The sequence below is a fragment of the Lithobates pipiens genome, unplaced genomic scaffold (assembly GCF_037356315.1).
Source record: "Lithobates pipiens isolate NorthernLeopardFrog02 unplaced genomic scaffold, aLitPip1_a1.2 Scaffold_27, whole genome shotgun sequence".
NCBI classification, from domain to species: Eukaryota; Metazoa; Chordata; class Amphibia; order Anura; family Ranidae; genus Lithobates; species Lithobates pipiens.
The window spans coordinates 18,079,511-18,097,739 of record NW_027507788.1 but is presented as its reverse complement, the minus strand read 5'-3'; the positions used below and the strand labels follow the sequence as shown (position 1 = coordinate 18,097,739).

The window sequence follows — 18,229 nt, the reverse complement described above, 5'->3', positions numbered from 1 at the left end:
CCTCTTGACCAGGGCACTTTTCGCGATAAGGCACCGCGTCGCTTTAACTGATAAATGCGCAGTCATGTGACGTTGTACCCATATAAGATTGAGGTCCTTTTTTTCCCACAAATAGAGATTTCTTTTGGGGGTATTTGATCACCTCTGCAGTTTTTATTTTTTGTGCTATGAGCAATCCCCCAAAAAATATATAAAAAACAAAACAAAGTTTCTTTCTCAGTTTAGTCCAATACATATTCTTCTACATATTTTTGGTAAAAAAATTAGCAATAAGCGTATGTAGATTGATATGCGCAAAAGCTATAGCGTCTACAACATAGGGGATAGATTTATGGCTTTTTTATTATTATTTTATTTTTTTTACTAGTACCCACACTTTAAGCTTTAATCTAATTTAACCACTTCCTGACTGCCCACTGCAGATATACTGTGCCAGATCACGTATCTAGTACATAATCTGACAATTCCTGGTCTAGGGCGCACACTCGCTCCACCGGCAACCCACTCCCATTGTGATCATACACAAAGGAAGCCCATACACAGGCAGAACAGCAATCTGCCTATGTAAATGTAGCGCCGGCTTCTGAAGAGCATGCGCTATGTGTTTTTGTCATTTAATCTTCCTGGAACTGCAGTTTGGTTTTGGGTTCAATTACACTAAATTTTGGTCTCAGTACCAGTCTGGCTGGATTGCATTGTGTTCTGCTTGACCATAGGTGGTGCTGTCATCTCTGGCAGGTGCTAGAACGCAGTCCAGTTGGGTGCATTGAGTGCCAGTTCTCTCTCGAGAACCAGCCCAGTGAGAGTGTCACTCTTGCTGTGCATTCTGAGAGAGGGTACTTAATGTGCTGACATCACGTGCTTTTGGGTTTCGGTCCAGAAGGGCTTTCTGTCTGTTTGGTCCTGGTCCTCCTGACCAGCCCCTAGGGCTCTCATGGCCTGGGGTTCGGATCCACCCAATTCCAAGTCTCGGGGCTCGCTGGCCCGAGGCAAAGTAACTGAAGGAAGGATTCGGAGGTGGTCCGGTGCCGTCTCGGTTTGTAGAGAGGCCCAGCAACTGGAGAAGCATCCAGGGGAGGACTCTTTGGGAGAAGGCAACGCAAAGGTTGGCTTCTCAGAAGGAGCCTGGAGGCTTAGTTGAAAGACCCCAAGAGAATCTGATTTCGTATGGCATCGCCGGACCGGCTGCAAGATACTGGTACCGTATGGGGGTTCTCTAAGTTGTCTACATCTTTCAGTTATTCAAGTGTCCTATAACAAGTCTGTGGCAGAGACTTCGCTTTCTTTGAGCACTCTATCGGCTGCTAGGCCTGCTGAGAGAAGGACTATCCGATAAGGGTGAGGATCCAGTTGTGAATGGCTATTCTCTGGATTTTCCTAATGTGAGAGACTCTTTTCTACTTGACTTAGTTCCAAGAGTACCTGGACTTTTCTACCTAAACCCTCTAACCCTACTTTGAGAGACTGTTGAGAGGTATGGGGGAGGTATTGATCCTGTGTTCCTGCAAAGCAGGAAAAAATCCTTTCCATACTAAAAGCACCTCCTGTACAGTGAGAAAACACTGGTTAGGCACACAGTTAACACTTTGATTGCCCCTGATGTTAACACCTTCCCAGCCAGTGTAATTAGTACAGTGACAGTGTATTATTTTTTTTTTAGCACTGATCACTGTATTGGTGTCACTGGTTCCCAAAAAGTGTCTAAAGTGTCACTCAGTTTCCGATTTGTCCGCTGCAATATTGCAGTCCCACTATAAGCCACTGATTGCTGCCATTGCTTTAAAAAAAAAGAATAAATAGATAAATAAATACAATTATCCCATAGTTTGTAGACGCTATAACTTTTGTGCAAACCAATCAATATGCGCTTATTGGGATTTTTTTTTTTTTTTACCAAAAACATGTAGCAAATCACATATTGGCCTAAATTAATCAAGAAATTTGTTTTTTTTTTCATGTTTTTTATTGGCTATGTTTTATAGCAGAAAGACAATTTTTTTATTTTTTTGTTTTTTGTGGATTGTTTATAGCACAAAAAATAAAAACAGCAGAGGTGATCAAATACCACCAAAAGAAAAGCTCTATTTGTGGGGGAAAAGAAGGACGTCAATTTTATTTGGGTACAGAATCGCCCATCGCAATTGTCAGTTAAAGTAACACAGTGCAGTATCGCAAAAAAGATGGCATGGTCATGAAGGGGGGGTAAATCTTCTGGGGGTCAAGTGGCTAATATGATGCTTTGTTCTAGGTCAATGATTCCCATACTTATCAATATGGATGGGCCGAAAACCCCAAGAAAATGCGAACAGGAAAAAAATTTGTTCCAACGAGCAAACACCGTTAAAGTCTATGGGAGACGAACATGAAAAATCAAAAGTGCTAATTTTAAAGGCTTATATGCAAGTTATTGTCCTAAAAAGTGTTTGGGGGCCCGGGTTCTGCCCCAGGGGACATATATCAATGCAAAAAAAAGTTTTAAAAACTGCAGTTTTTTCAGGAGCAGTGATTTTAATAATTCTTAAAGTAAAACAATAAAAGTGTAATATTCCTTTAAATTTCGTACCTGGGGGGTGTCTATAGTATGCCTGTAATGGGGCGCATGTTTCCCGTGTTTAGAACAGTCTGACAGCAAAATTACATTTCTAAAGTAATTTAAAACTACTCGCAGCTATAAATGAATTGTCGGTCCGGCAATATACATGAAAGTTCATTGATAAAAAAATTCCCACAGGGGAACCCCGAATCAAAATTAGAAAAAAAAATGCGTGGGGGTCCCCCCGAATTCCATACCAGGCCCTTCAGGTCTGGTATGGATATTAAGGGGAACCCCGCACCAAAATGTAAAAAAAAATGCCGTGGAGTCCCCCCAAAATTCCATACCAGACCCTTATCCGAGCAAGCAACCTGGCAGGCCACAGGAAAAGAGGAGGGGGGGGGCGAGAGAGCACCCCCCCTCCTGAACTGTACCATGCCACTTGCCCTGAACATTGGGAGGGTGCTTTGGGGTAGCGGCCCCCCAAAGCACCTTGTCCCCATGTTGACGGGGAGAAGGGCGTCATCCCCACAAACCTTGCCCCGTGGTTGTGGGGGTCTGCAGGTGGGGGGGGGGCTTATCAGAATCTGGAAGTCCCCTTTAACAAATGTATCCCCACATCCCGGCCCGTCAGTGTCAAATGGTAATGAGGTACAAATGTACCCCTACCATTTCACAAAAAAATTGTGAAAATGGTAAAAAAAAAAAGACACGACATGCCTTGGGACAAGTCCTTTATTAAAAAAATAAAAAAAATAAAACTGTCCCACGGAGTCTTCCTCTCGCGCTCTGAAAAAAAAAGCTGCAAGCCGCCTACGATCTGCCTCCATGGGAGGCACCCGCCGTAATGTCGGGCCTCTCAGGTGACAGTTCTTTTATAACTGAGGGCGGGGCCACACGATGACATCGCCGGGTGACCCCGCCCCCTCTGATGCACAGGGACATCCTTATGGCTTTTCCGTAGCTTCAGAGGGGGCGGGGTCACTTGGTTATTTTACGACAATACCATCCATAGAAGCCTTTAAAATTAGCACTTTTGATTTCTCCCACAGACTTTTAAAGAGTGTTCCGCGGCTTTCGAATTTGCTGCGAACACCTCAAATTGTTCACTATTCGGCGAACAGGCGAACACCGGATGTTCGACTCGAACATCAGGACCATCCCTACTTATCAAGGGAGCAGGTTCAGTGTGACAGCAAGCTACTAACCTGAGCCATATTGTCAGCATGACAGCCCTACTTATTCCCCATAAATATGACACAGTAGATGCAGATTTCCTTTGTAATTGAAAATCTTTACTCCGGTTAGACTTTTCCACTTACTGTTAACAGAAAGAGCAACCTTTTCCACGCTTTCTTTCTCTGGTGCTGGTGGATCATAGTCAATCTGAGGGAAGTAAAGGGCATTATCCATGAAGTTCACATTATTGATCTTGATGGTGCAGTTGCCTTTGGCCAGGTCCCCCACAAAAAATACACGTCCCAAAAATGACTTGAGCACCAAACTTGAATTATTGCTGTTATAGATTTCTCCATGATTGCTTTTGGAGTAATGGAGCCATTTGATGACCGGCTTTGGATTAGCATAGGTGAACTTGCATGGGATGACGACACAGGAACCTTCCAAAATGTTCATGCTTTTTGGTAATTCAAATGTCTGCGCTTCTACTGATTTCAACATATGATCTGGAATAGAACTCAAACAAAACATGCAGATAACAATACAACAAGATTTCAGAAAAGTCAGAACACATTATGGGGTTGGTTTACTAAAACTGGGGAGTGCAAGATCAGTTTTTTCTCAAAGATTAATCGAACAAGTTGAAGTTAGAAGCCGATTGGCTACCATGCACAACTGTACCAGATTTTGCACTCACCAGCTCTGGCTGGGCCATTTAAGGACATTCACAGAGTTGTCCGGTAGACACTCTTTTGTTATCTATTGCCCCGTACACACGATCGGACTTTCCGCCCAACAAAACCGTGGAATTTTGTCCGAAGGGTGTTGGCTCCAACTTGTCTTGCATACACACAAATGTTGGCCAACAATCACGAACGTGGGAACGTACTGAGTGGCTTTTCAACTCTTTAGCGCCACCCTTTGGGCTCCTTCTGCTAATTTTTGTGTTAGTAGAAGTTTGGTGAGTGTTGATTCGTGCTTTTCTTTTGGCACATTTCATTTCACGCTTTTCAGTTCGTTTCTGAACGGCTGTTTGTCAACCAGACATGTTGCGGAATCGGAGGAGATAACGTGTTATTTATTATTGGCCTTGGAGCAGGGGCGTAACTATAGGGGGTGCAGCAGTTGTGACTGCAACTGGGCCCTGTGATGCAGGGGGCCCATGCAGCCCCCTCTACATATGGCCGGCAGCAGCATAGGCAGCTAGCACACACTATTACATACCCCCTCCATATCCCCCTGGGGACAGGGACCCCTTCTCACGTGAGGACAGGGACCCCCACCTCCCCTGGGGACAGGGACCCCTTCTCACCTGGGGACAGTAACTTCATCTGCCCTGGAGAAAAGGACCTCATCTCTTCTGGGGACGGGGACCCAATTCTGCCTAGGGACAGTCCCCCAATGGGGCACCTAAAAATGTAAAAGAATTAATAAATAAAAACTACTGATACCAGTGGTGGAACTACAGGGCTCACAAAGGTCATACCTGTGACCACGCCCTGGAGTTCCACCGCCGGACTCGGTGGGAAGGGCCCTGGCTGGGGTTCAGGGGGGCCCTTCATGGTTTCTTGCATTGGGGCCCTGAAGGTTCTAGTTACGCCACTGCCTTGGAGTTATTCCTTTGACATTACTTTTTTTTGGTTGAATAATGATTTGATTTGGTATATTTTCTATATTTTTGGATGCATAAAATGCACTTTTTGGTTAAGTTCTATTGGCGGATAGCAAGCTAAATTTTATTTGTTTTCTTTTCTTAATGCACAATAAAAAAAATTGTATAGAATAATACTTGGCTATGTGTTTTACTTCAAATGACAGTTTGGGAGTCGGCAGTTACATTTTATAAAATACAATGTAAAATTAAAGAGGAAGTAAACCCTTCCAAACAACTTGGACCTATAGGTCCAAGCAATATCTCCTAAACCTATATGGTTTAGGAGATATTTGCCCGAAAATGGGCACCGCTGTCTACGGCGCATGCGCCGTAGACAGCGGCGCGCAGGCGCACTAAATGCGACAAATCCAAGAATGGATTTGCCTAATTTGTCGACTCCCGTGCGCATGCGCGGGAGTGACGTCATCGCGGCTGCGCCGCTGTGATTCGTCGGAGCTGCGAGACGCCACCAGCAACATGGATGCCGCGGACTACAGGGGACAGCGGCGACTTCGCTGGCTCCTGTGTCAGGTAAGTGACACATAATGAGCTACTATGCGATGCATAGTAGTCCATTATGCTTTACCTTTGCAGGGAAAAAAAGAGGAAGTAAACCCATCAGGGTTTACTTCCTCTTTAACAAGGAACACCAACATAGTTGTATCTTTGATCTTAAAAACTACGGGATAATGGTGTTGTGGTAAAATAAAAAAAAAACAAAAAAACATTATTCTTGATATCACTAGAAAAAAAAAAGAACCTTTGAAAATGAATTTGCAATAACTCCATCAGTATCACCAGCAAAGCAGATTCATTATTATCCCATTAAAGAAGAAGGGAATTGTGCGCTGCATTTGCAGATTTCATAATTGGCCGCGTCACGAATGTTAATTCTCCATTACGAACGCTAGTTTACAAGACCGACCGCTTCTGCTTTTCTAGCATGCGTGTTTGTACTTTGGACTTTTGTCCGACGGACTTGTGTACACATGATCGGAAATTCAACAACAGACATTTGTCCGCAAGAAAATGTAAAGACACGCTAGCCAACATTTGTTGGTGGAAAATCCGACAACAATTGTCCGATGGAGCGTACACACAGTCAGATTTTCGGCCAACAGCCTGACATCCAACATTTCCCATCAGAAAATCCGATCGCGTGTACGGGGCTTTAGTTGTGTGCTTAGGGTTGTTGTCCTACTGGAACATCAACCTTCTTAGTAAATCAGCTCTATTGCTCCACCATGCAGACAATCTTGATATTCAGCTTTTCAAAAGGATTATATAGCTTTGATCTCGGTAGCCAACTTGATGAGATTTCATTACCTTTTAGGAGAAGTCCTAGCAGTATTCCCGTGACCAGGTCCATGGCTGATGCTTCTATGAAACTTGTTCCGTCTCCTGCTTACTCAGAGAGTAGTTTACTTAAAGTGTTCACGTTGTTCACTGTCAAGAGGAGGAAGTTGTTGCAATCTTGCTGATTACTCCACAGATTACCAATTTCATAAACCACTGAAGTTTTTAGATGAACATGAAACAACAGGAACAACAATACAAAAAATTAGGAAGTGGAGATAAAAGAAAAACTTAAATAGGTAAATTTTCCTTTCTTTATACGTCAATCTTCCTGTATGCTAGTAATAAAAAAGTAGAAATAGGGCTATTAATACATTGGTGTTGCCTTAGTGATATTCAGGGGGATGGCAAAAAGCACACAGGTTATGCTAGGTGCAGTGGCGTCGCTAGGGAGTGACTTTTGGGGTTATAGCCCCAAATCTGGGGCCCATAGCCCGGAGGCTCCCAGAGACGGCCAAGGCATCTCTGCAGCCGGGCCGTAAATTTGGCGGGCAGCACCGGAGAGTGGGCAGGCAGCACGGGAGAGGCGGGCGAGAAAGCAGAGGGATGACATCATCTCTCAGCACCCACTAGACTTGTGCACAACGGAAAATTTTGTTTAGTTTCGGTTCGTTGTCATTCGGAAAATGCATCATTTCGGCGGGCAGCACCAGAGAGTGGGCAGGCAGTGCGGGAGAGCCGGGCGGGCGAGAAAGCAGAGGGATGACATCATCTCTCAACGCCCACTAGACTTGTGCACAACGGAAAATTTTGTTTAGTTTCGGTTCATTGTCATTCGTAAAATGCATCATTTCGTTCTGTTATATTCGTTATGTTACGTTAATACGTTTTCGGATAATTCGTTATTATTCGTAGAGTGTCGAATTCGTTCATTATATGCGCTATAATTTCGTTCGTATTCGTTGAAATACGCTATTTATGTATGTATAGACATTAGTGATAATGATTCGTAGTTTGGAAAGTCGTTTGTTTATTGAATCTTTTAACACACACAATGACAACGTCTCTTCTCCTCGGCTCAAATACAATACAACACCCTTCTCACTCAGTTCTCAGGAATGCACTTTGCCAGTAATCCAACCTCCGGCACAAAATGAATCAGCTGATTGGACTATAAGATTTACTTTGAGCTGACCTTTTGTTTCATTAGATCTTTAAAGATTTACCGAATCATGTCGAAATTCATTTGTTATATCCACTATAATTTCTTTCGTATTCGTTGTAATTCGTTATTTTTTTATTCGGACATTCGGATGCATCCGAATGTCCAAAAGATGCAAAATTCGGACGAATTTCGATTCGTTTACGAAACGAATTGCACAAGCCTAGCGCCCACCCTGCATCACCGCTCTCACTGTGCAGCCATGGGCAGCAGAGAGATTACATGAGAGAACCTGCTCGCAATCTTTTGTGTGACCGTGTGCATGCAAGCCAAGCTTGAGCGGAATTCCGTTGTAAAAACCATCCAAGTTTTTTCCCACTGAAAATCCGCTCGTGTGTACGCGGCATTGGTCTTTTGACTAAAAAGGCATTTTCGCTTTTAAGTCACATTTTAGTCTACTAAAATAGTATTCATTTCGTCTACTAAAAATTTTTAGTCACTTTAGTCGGCGAAAATTAACACTGAGCGCCGCTGAAGCGCCTACGCTGGCAGGACCGGTAAAAAGTCCTGCAAGCAGCATCTTTGCAGCACTTACACCGCTCCTAAAGCGCCCCTGCCCATTGATATCAATGGCAGCGCCACTGACGGGCTGCAGGAGAGGCACTTTGCAGGCGCTTTTAACCCTTTATTCGGCCGATAGCGGGGTTAAAAGCGTCCGCCGCTTGCACCAACAAAGCGCCTCTAAAACGACAGTAAAGCACCGCTAAAACTTGCTGTGATTTACCACCGACACTCCCCGCGCCTCAGTGGGAAAGTACCCTTTAAATGAAGAAGTTGTACTATGCGCAGACAACAAAAGAACGATCGTAATTATTATATCTACTACACCCACATTTGGTAACATTACAGGAAGCATCTGATTGGGCTCCGTGTGAAAACATCTCATTTGTGCTTTTCACAACACGACTGATGTGGTTAGCAAGTTGAGAAATTGGGAAATTTCCCATAATGCAATTCAAGCGTCAATTGTTCTAGTCACAGGAAATTAATAATTCTTTTAATAAATAAATTAAAAAAAACATTGCTGCAAGAAACCAAGGGACATCATCATGATTACTAGGGGGCAACACAGGAAGTTAGGTTCTTGGAAAGACGGAAATGTCTAAATGTGAAGTTGAAATTTAAAGGGTAACTCCACTTTCGCGGGGGGAAAAAAAAAAATCAAATAAAGAAAAAATAATATAGTGTATACAATTACGACACAAGTCATATTGTAATTGAATGTTATTAAAAACGACCTTTCCTTTTCAATCTGCAGCGCAATATGGCTACCTGGAGGTGTTCTGTATACATAATGTGTACAGAACGTCCCCCGTCCCCCCCCGAAACATAATTTCCTGTTTGTGTGATTGCCCCCCCCCCCCAAAAAAAAAAGTCAGCAGGTACACATATTGTAGCTGCTGAATTTTAGGCCTCACACACACTGGATGTTATAATAAAGTTATAAAAACGCCAGTAGCTTTGCAGTGAGTTTTTCAATGTTTTTGCAATAGCGTTTTTGTAGCTTTTTTCAGCGTTAGTGTTTTTAACCACTTCAGCCCCGGAATATTTGGCTGCTGAATGACCAGGCCATTTTTTTTTTACGATTCGTCGCTGCGTCGCTTTAACTGACAATTGCGCGGTCTTGCGGCGCTGCACCCAAACAAAATTTACGTCCTTTTTTTCCCCACAAATAGAGCTTTCTTTCGGTGGTATTTGATCATCTCTGCGTTTTTTTGTTTTTTTTGTGCTATAAACAAAAAAAGAGCGACAATTTTGGATAAAATATATATTTTGTACTTTTTGCTATAATAAATATCCCCATTTAAAAAAAAAAAAAAAAAACGAATTGGGTGCAACATCGCATGACCGTGCAATTGTCAGTTAAAGCGACACAGTGCCGAACAGTGCCGAATTGCCACTGATTGCCATTGATTTTACCACCTGGTCAGGAAGGTGGTAAAATCTTCCAGGGCTGAAGCTGTTAATATTAGGACACTTACCTGTCCTGGAATCCAGCGATGTCGGCACTCCAGCTGATGTTTCCATCGGGTCTCAGTTGCTGCCATAGCCTGTAATGCCGCGTACACACGACCGGACTTTTCGAGGGACTAGGTCCGTCAGACTTTCGACGGAGTTCTGACGGAGTTCTGACAGAGTTCTGAGGGACTTTCCGAATGAACGGACTTGGCCACACACAATCACACCAAAGTCCGACGGATTCGAACGCGATAACGTACGACTGGACTAGAATAAGGAAGTTCATAGCCAGTAGCCAATAGCTGCCCTAGCGTCGGTTTTTGTCCGTCGGAATAGCATACACACGAGCAAATTTTTCGGTAGGAACTGGGTCCGGCGGAGTTCTGTCAGAAAAATTTGAAACATGTTCCATTTCTAAAGTCTGTCAGACTTTTGCAAATCAAAAGTCCGCTGCAGCCCACACACGATCGAATGGTCTGCCGGAATCATTCCGTCGGACTTTTGATGTTGAAAAGTCTGGTCGTGTGTACGCGGCATAAGGGAAACTGCCAGTGAAACCTGTTCCCTACTGTGCATGCGCTGGCGCTTTCTGAATGGCACGGTGGTGGGAGTGGGGGAAAGAGGCGGCGAGATCTCTCGGAAGTCAGGATGGATACCTGTCAAAAACAGGTATCCAATCCCCCCCCCAAAAGATGCCACATTGAGGAGGCAGATAAGTGCAGCTTCCACTTTTGGGTGGAACTCTGTTTTAAGGCATTACATGCAACATAAATGTCATTTTTGGTGAGATACCCCCAGTAGGAAATTGCATCTAAAAGGGATGCAGGCTCAGCAGCTTTCCTCATTCGGGCCCTGCAGGTGCTGCAGCTGATTGATAATTATGAAACCACTCCCATTAGCTTTGCTATTAGATTAGGTCACAGTAAGTTCACTGTGTTTAAAGGAAGGAATCTTCAACAAAGTTTATAAAAATCCATTAAATGTACACAGATCACCCAGAGGGGAAAGTTTTTCTTTTTTTTTTCACCAAATTAAATTACTCTTTAAAATGAAAAAAATGAAAAAATATCCCTTTCTGTCCCTTTTATTAAGCCTAAAACATTTTGAGTATATTTTGGATAATTATAATTTAGTTCTGTGTTTTCTTTGATTGAAAGCTTTGTCTTTTAGTGGTCCTGTCACTTGTTAGTGGACATCATTTCCAGTTTCGGTGTTGTTGCGCCTTTTCCATGGATACGCTTCCTGTTCCAATTACATCACTTTTGGTCTTGCTGACGGGCTTCAGGCTGTTGTTGCACCATTGGTATGGTGAACTGTTACAGTCATGTCACTTATGGTCCCAGTTCCAGCTGTGACGTATTTGGTATCTTCTTTGGCATGATTTTGTGCTTAGATTCCCCAAGGAAGGCTCTAATTCCTCACCAAACCGTTTGAGAAATTCACTGCTAGCAGTGACGAAACGCGTTGTAGCCTTTAGCAGTGTCACAGCCAGCCGTACATGAGACTTTTATGTGGTTTTTGATTTTCCTTTTTTTGAGTCCTGCAGTGATGTTTTTTGCTCTTTTTGATGTTTTTACTTTTGCCATTCCATTTTGAGATTTAGCTTCAATGAGCCTTTCTGGTTTTTGGGCCTATATATAAAATATTTAATTCTAATTTTGATGTTCCTAACATTGCTGGGGTAATTGGGCAGCGTAACGGGCGTGGGTTGAAGTTCTGGGCAATGGAAATGCTGCGTCTTGAAAATGATTGGGTGAGGGAAGTGTGGAGAGGGTTGCTGGGGGGGGGGGGGGGGGGGTCGGTTAAAGTACTGAGAGAAGGGATTTTCAGTTGTGTCTTGAAAACAGCTAGGTGGGAAGTAGGATGCCGTGCAGGGCCCAATGATCTAATGGAGGCCCTGTATGTAGGCAATGTCTAGATAAAGTATGTCAAAGTATTGACAAAGGGTCGGGAATGCCTTGAAATGCATAGTCACACTCGCAGGACATCCCCTGCCATCTGACATCATCCATTGGGTTCCTCTGAAGTATCCTCCTGACCAGGAAGTGTGTAAGGGAACTCCAGTACAGCGACTGTTGCATAGCATCGCTCATAGAAATGAGAATAGGCACATCACTAATATAAATGATCATAGGTGTGTGCACGCAAATGCACGCAGGTGGGAGCATGCCCCTGGTTTCTGGCGCCAGATGGGCTATTTAGAGGATGCTCTTGCTCACTGTCTGTGCTGACTGGTCTTCAGCTTCTTCAGCTTTTCCTGTGTCCTGAGTGTATCCTGTTTTTTATTTCCGTTTTTGACCCGGCTTGTTACTGACCTGCTCCTTGATTCTGCCTGTAACTCTGCTCTCCTGTTCCTGACCCCGTCTTTGTTCCTGACCACGCTTGTGCTTCTGCCTGTCTGCTAGTGAACTTAGCTACCTCTGTGACCTAACTCCTGCTTCTGACTGGTCTTCATACTACTTCTGAATGCCTCCTTTGTTCCTGCCTAAAGCTTGCTGAGAGTGTCAATAAACTTCCAGAACCTGCAGTACATGTGGAGTGCACTTTAGCCTCGGCTGGTCCAGCATGTTCCACATCTGCTCCTGGCCTGACTTCCCAAGCCTGCATCTCCTGCAGAGAAATCTTCTACCAACACCTGCCAGCACTTGTGGTTCTCCTGTCCCTCTGCACCATCTGTTCCACCTTCAGTGGGGTCTGAGCTGGAGATACCAGAGAGGCCGACCTTGTTAATTCAGTCTCCTACCAGGTACATGACAAACTTCCTATGTCTACATAGCTGGGGGCACAATCCCTGGACTGGATACCTTTGCTACAGGGTTCCCTGATTTCTAATGCTCTACATGCCTTCACAAACTTACTTCATGTGAGTTGCCAATTAGTTTTTTATCATACAATAACTGTTTTATTGAAGCACTTACTGTAGATGCCACCTCTGCTGTTTATGTTTTTAGGTCTTGATTCAAAGGACAAACCTATGTCATGCCTCGGTTACGTGGACCAGGAAGAAGAATTTAACAAAAAAAGAAGACTGGTCAAGGAAAAAAAAAAATATTGGTGAGTTTTTTCTCACAGCCACATTATAACCTTATAATGGTTTTGAAAACTGACTAATACAATAATTTATCCTTTGTACTATAACAGTTTTGGTCCTTAAAGTGGTTGTATAGTCAATTTTTTTACTTTTACCTACAGGAAAGCCTACAATAAGGCTTACCTGTAGGTAAAATAAATATCTCCTAAACCTGTACGGTTTAGGAGATATTCCCCTCGGTATGCGCCGCTGACTGCAGCGGCGCATACCCACAGGGGATTCTCGGCTGGAAGCCCGGCAGACGCCGGACCCTGCCGGGAAGAAATGGGTATAAAATTAGGTATTTAATAGTAACGGAAAGGTTCTATTTCAAATTTTCATTAGTATGATTGCTGAATACCCCTAGGCATATAACACATAAAAAGAGTTCAAAATGAACCCAAACCAAACATATGATAGACCTGAAAAGTCTCTAAAACCAAAACCACCAAACACGGTTCCAGACCAAATATGCCAAATAATATCCAGCTGAAAAAGGGAGGTCACACTGGGCCCTTAAACTGGTATGACCTGGGTCAAATGTATACAGCACATGCTCTATAAATGGGGCAAAAAGCACCCCTGGGAAAGCCCCTGCTATACAGTGGTCCTTAAAGAGGAAGTAAACCCTGATGAGTTTACATCCTCTTTGATTCCCTGCAAAGGTAAAGCATAATGGACTACTAGTAGTTCATTATGTGTCACTTACCTGACACAGGAGCCAGCGAAGTCACTGCTGTCCCCTGTAGTCCGAAACATCCATCTTCTCGGTGGGTCTCGCTGCTCCACTGCTGTCATTCGGCGAAGCCGCGATGACGTCACTGTGTATGCGCACGGGAGCCGCCACTCACGGCATATCACTGTTGACAGCATGCGCCGTAGACAGCGGTGCCTGTCTTTCGGCAAATATCTCCTAGGTTTAGGAGATATTTCTTGGACCTACAGGTAAGCCTTAATCTAGGCCAGTGATGGCGAACCTTGGCACTCCAGATGTTTTGGAACTACATTTCCCATGATGCTCAACTACACTGCAGAGTGCAAGAGCATCATGGGGAAATGTAGTTCCAAAACATCTGGGGTGCCATCACTGATCTAGGCTTACCCATAGGTCAAAGTGTGTTGTAAGGGTTTACAACCACTTTAACATGTTCCACCAACTCAGCAGCTCCCTTGGAAGGCCATGTCCTAACTCACAAGTCACCATATTTTTATGCCTTGGAAAAAAACAAAGGGGCACACCAGCCTTGCGCATTACCTTAAAAACGAATTTTAGTAAAGAAATGAAACAATTGTGTACTCCATGATATGAAGCTCATCATAATCCACAGTGACCTGCACACTCTGGTCCAGCATACGGTATAGGGTTGCCACCTTTTCTTCAAGCCAAACCTAAACACTTTAGCAGCCTGGGACATCTTTGGGTGCCCCAAGGAGAGTAGTTATTCAGTGCATTTAGCATGCCCCATTGAACAGAGGGTGTGACCAAATTGCTCTTGCTGACATAATCTCCCTGCCCCCCCCCCAATGATGTTGAACCTGCCCCTAAACAGACACCCACAGTCATTGGATGGCAACAGATTTGTGTGTGACTATCTTGGTTACTTGGGGTGCCATAGCCTGGTCTGAATAACGTGTCCGGGTTTCAGTCCACCTGAAACCCGAACACAGGATTCAAAACACGGACTGTCCAGATGACAACCCTAGTAGGGTAGCCAAAACTCTGGCTCTGAGGAAGAAGGTACCTACCCTCAAAACGTGTCAGCCGTTTGAAGTGTCTTCTCTATGCTGAGATTGGCGCAGTGGACCAGAGTGTGTGGGTCACTGTGGATATTGATGAGCTTGATATTATGCTGTTTGTGAGTACACATCTGTTTATTTATTAAAACTTTTTTTAAGGTAATATGCAAGGCTGGTGGTGCCCTCTGTTTTAGTTTTTTTTAGTGTTCTTTTTGGGCTTCCCCAGTCCTCAGGGAGCTGCAAAATCTTGCCCAGCTTCAAGTTGGCAAAGAACTAAGGTCCTCCATTTGCCATAACATCCACCTCAAACGCAGGAGGTTGTACATTTGCTTATATTTTTTTGCCCACCTAGCTCCAACTCTCTTTCCCCTTGTTGCTCAGAGAATATAATCAAATGTCCATATAGCGGAACACAAGAACCATATATTTATATATATATACATTATATATAAGTATAACTATAACATCCAAGGAGTGTGGAGAAGAGGGCGCTCCGGATAACAAGGAGACTTTAATAAACAGTACATGACTGGCTCTCGAAATGCGATTAATGAACAACGGCAGCACTTTAGAAGAGGAAAGTACACTCTATAGGAAAGACAAATCAGAGATGAAGGCGCTTCTAAGTGCAGTAATAAAACACATTAATGTTTGAAGTGAAAAACAGGCAGATTAATTAATCCATGACGTTCAGCGAGATGCCTCCTGGGAGTAAAGAAAGCTGCATGTGGAAGTTAAAGCTGACCAACCATGGGAAACACTGTGTCTCTGATCCAAGATGGAGAACTGTGCTGTCAGGACCAGTATGGACTACAGGCAACTGAAAGTGACATCAGAGTGTGTGGGACTCAGCATCTGCCCCACCCACTGTGACGTCACTTCCGGTTGCCTGTATTCCATGCTGGCCCTAAAAGCATGGCTCTCCATCTCCATGGACACAGTGTTTTCCGCCACTGGTCGGCTGGAGCCTCCACCTGCAGCTGTCTTTACTCCCAGGAGGCATCTCGCTGGATTCATGGATGTGACTGTTTTTCACTTCCATCTTTTACGTGTTTTTAGCCCTTGTCATTAATCGCTTCCCGACCGCCTCACGCTGATATATGTCGGCAGAAGGGCGCGTACAGGCAAAATCACGTACCTGTACGTTGCCCTTTAATAGGGGGCGGGGGCGCGCGCCACCAGCGGCACGCCTACGCACCCACGGGAAGCCACGTGAGTCTGGTCGCAGGTTCCGGGGACTCAATCGCCGCGGGGATACTTGTGATCGCCTCACAGAGAGGAAGAACGGGGAGATGCTAAAGTAAACAAGCATCTCCCTGTTCTGCCTAGCAACAGTGGCACTGATCTCTGCTCCCTGTGATGGGAGCAGAGATCAGTGATCTGTAAAACACAGCCACGCCCCCCACAGTTAGCAACACACCCCTATGACACACTTAACCCCCACACTGCCACCTAGTGGTTAACCCCTTCACTGCCAGTGCCATTTACACAGGAATCAGTGCATTTTTATAGCAATGATTGCTGTAAAAATGACAATGGTCCCAAAAATGTGTCAAAAATATCCGATGTGCCTGCCATAATGTCGCAGTCACGATAAAAATCGTTGATCACCGCCATTTAAAAAAAATATATATATTAATAGAAATGCCTTACAACGATCCCCTATTTTGTAAACGCTATAACTTTTGCGCAAAACAATCAGTCGCTTATTGCGAGTTTTTTTTTTTTACCAAAAGTATGTAGAAGAATACATATCAGCCTAAACTGAGGAAAAAAAAAGTTTTTTTATATATTTTTGGGGGATATTTATTATAGCAAAAAGTAAAAAATAATGCGTTTTTTTTTTCAAAATTGTCGCTGTTATTTTGTTTATAGCGCAAAAAAATAAAAACTGCAGGGGTGATTAAATACCACCAAAAGAAAGCTCTATTTGTGGGGAAAAAAAGGACATCAATTTTGTTTGGGAGCCACGTCGGAATGACCGCGCAATTGTCAGTTAAAGCGACGCAGTGCCGAATCGCAAAAAGTGCTCTGGTCAGGAAGGGGGTAAATTCTTCCCGGGGCTGAAGTGGTTAACGTGTTTTATTACTGCACTTATTAGCGCCTTCTTCTCTGCTTTGTTTTAACTATAACATCCGGTCACCAGAGCCACATTGTGGAATGCACAGACTTTACAATATATTAATGTGAGCTAGCAGGGGTAAAGGAGAAAAAGAGACTAAAACCATAAAATCGGGGCAAAAAAACAAACAAATTTTGTATGCAAGCATTAAATAACATTTTATTCCATTATCAAAAGCATTTTCATTCAAACAATATCTGTATACCATATATTGAAAAATCTTCAGGGGACCTCCATGACTCTCAGAGCCAAAAGTCCTACGCAACATAAGTGAAGCTAAACAAGGAGGCAAATATGCTTCTTTCAAAGATAAGCCTGCACAATTATATTACCTTAATTCTCAGCACAAGTCAAAACCTTTTCGACTCGGCTCTTTCAAACAATATCCAAATCAATGTCCAGGGTTAGGATTTTAAATGGAAGATTCAGTTTCCTGCATAGGTCCAGCTATGACAAGTTCCTTAGGCTTTATTTGCAGTAGAGACTTACCTTTTAGAGATGAGGTCTTCCGTCACTTTGCGTTAAAGGTTCCATGAATTAAATGCACCAATAGAAGTAACACAGCTCTTTTACTTTATTCAATGTAGAATTATGTAGTATGTCCTTCCTTCCTTTGAGCTTGGACCTTTCTTGGAGTAAGCCACAAATTGGGTTTGGGTCAAGTTGGGTACCTCATCCCTCAAAAAGCTGTAAACACTACTGGTAGAAGTAAGGTTTTGTAGCCTTGATAGAGTCAGAACAAAGAGTTTCCTGGTCTACGTTTAACCAATACTACCTTGAGGTGGGGTGTTTGTGACCATTCTTGGCATGTCCCAATAAGATTTAGTTTGGAGACTATCCATAATCTAGTGGAGAATTTATGTATTCCAAGAGAATTGGTGTAGAAAGCAAAGGAAAGTCCATGCTGAGTTTCATTCCTGCTCTTCCCACCCTCTGAGAGACATCTGTAAGAAAAATAAAGAGGAAGATTTTATGAAGACCTAATATGATGACTGTCTGAAGTATCAGGGTGGCGTGACATTCAAAAATTGTTTACTGTGAACAATAAAGGTCTCTCTTCGAAAAGAGGAACTACCCATTTCTCAAGAATCAGTTAATCTGTTTCTCTGGAAGTTTTGTAGATGTGCCAAGAGACATAGATTTGTAGATAAGAAGTTCTAGATCTACTGAAACTGATGTACTTGGTTTGTCATCAATCGGCCCAAAAACTAGCCTAAATAACCCATATTTTCATTGCACACTTTGCACATGCAATATGCATGGGTATACAGTATATATATATATATATATATATATATATATATATATATATATATATATATATATATATATACAGTATGTGTATATATATATATATATATATATACAGTATGTGTGTGTGTGTATATATATATATATATATATATATATATACAGTGGGGATCGAAAGTTTGGGCACCCCAGGTAAAAATGTGTAA

General features: G+C 43.2%; 1 protein-coding gene across 1 annotated transcript in view; it reads right to left on the bottom strand.

The window, feature by feature from the left end:
- The window catches only part of LOC143933606 (B-cell receptor CD22-like), a 58,643-nt gene extending 40,873 nt beyond the window's left edge, over window positions 1-17,770 (bottom strand). The window contains exons 1-3 of the mRNA XM_077456552.1: window positions 17,262-17,770; window positions 6,693-6,878; window positions 3,856-4,218 (exon numbers count right to left, since the gene is read on the bottom strand). Coding sequence (XP_077312678.1) covers window positions 3,856-4,218; window positions 6,693-6,735 — 406 coding nt within the window. The 5' untranslated portion in view covers window positions 6,736-6,878; window positions 17,262-17,770. The remainder of the gene's footprint in view (window positions 1-3,855; window positions 4,219-6,692; window positions 6,879-17,261) is intronic.
- Window positions 17,771-18,229: the final 459 nt, after the last annotated feature.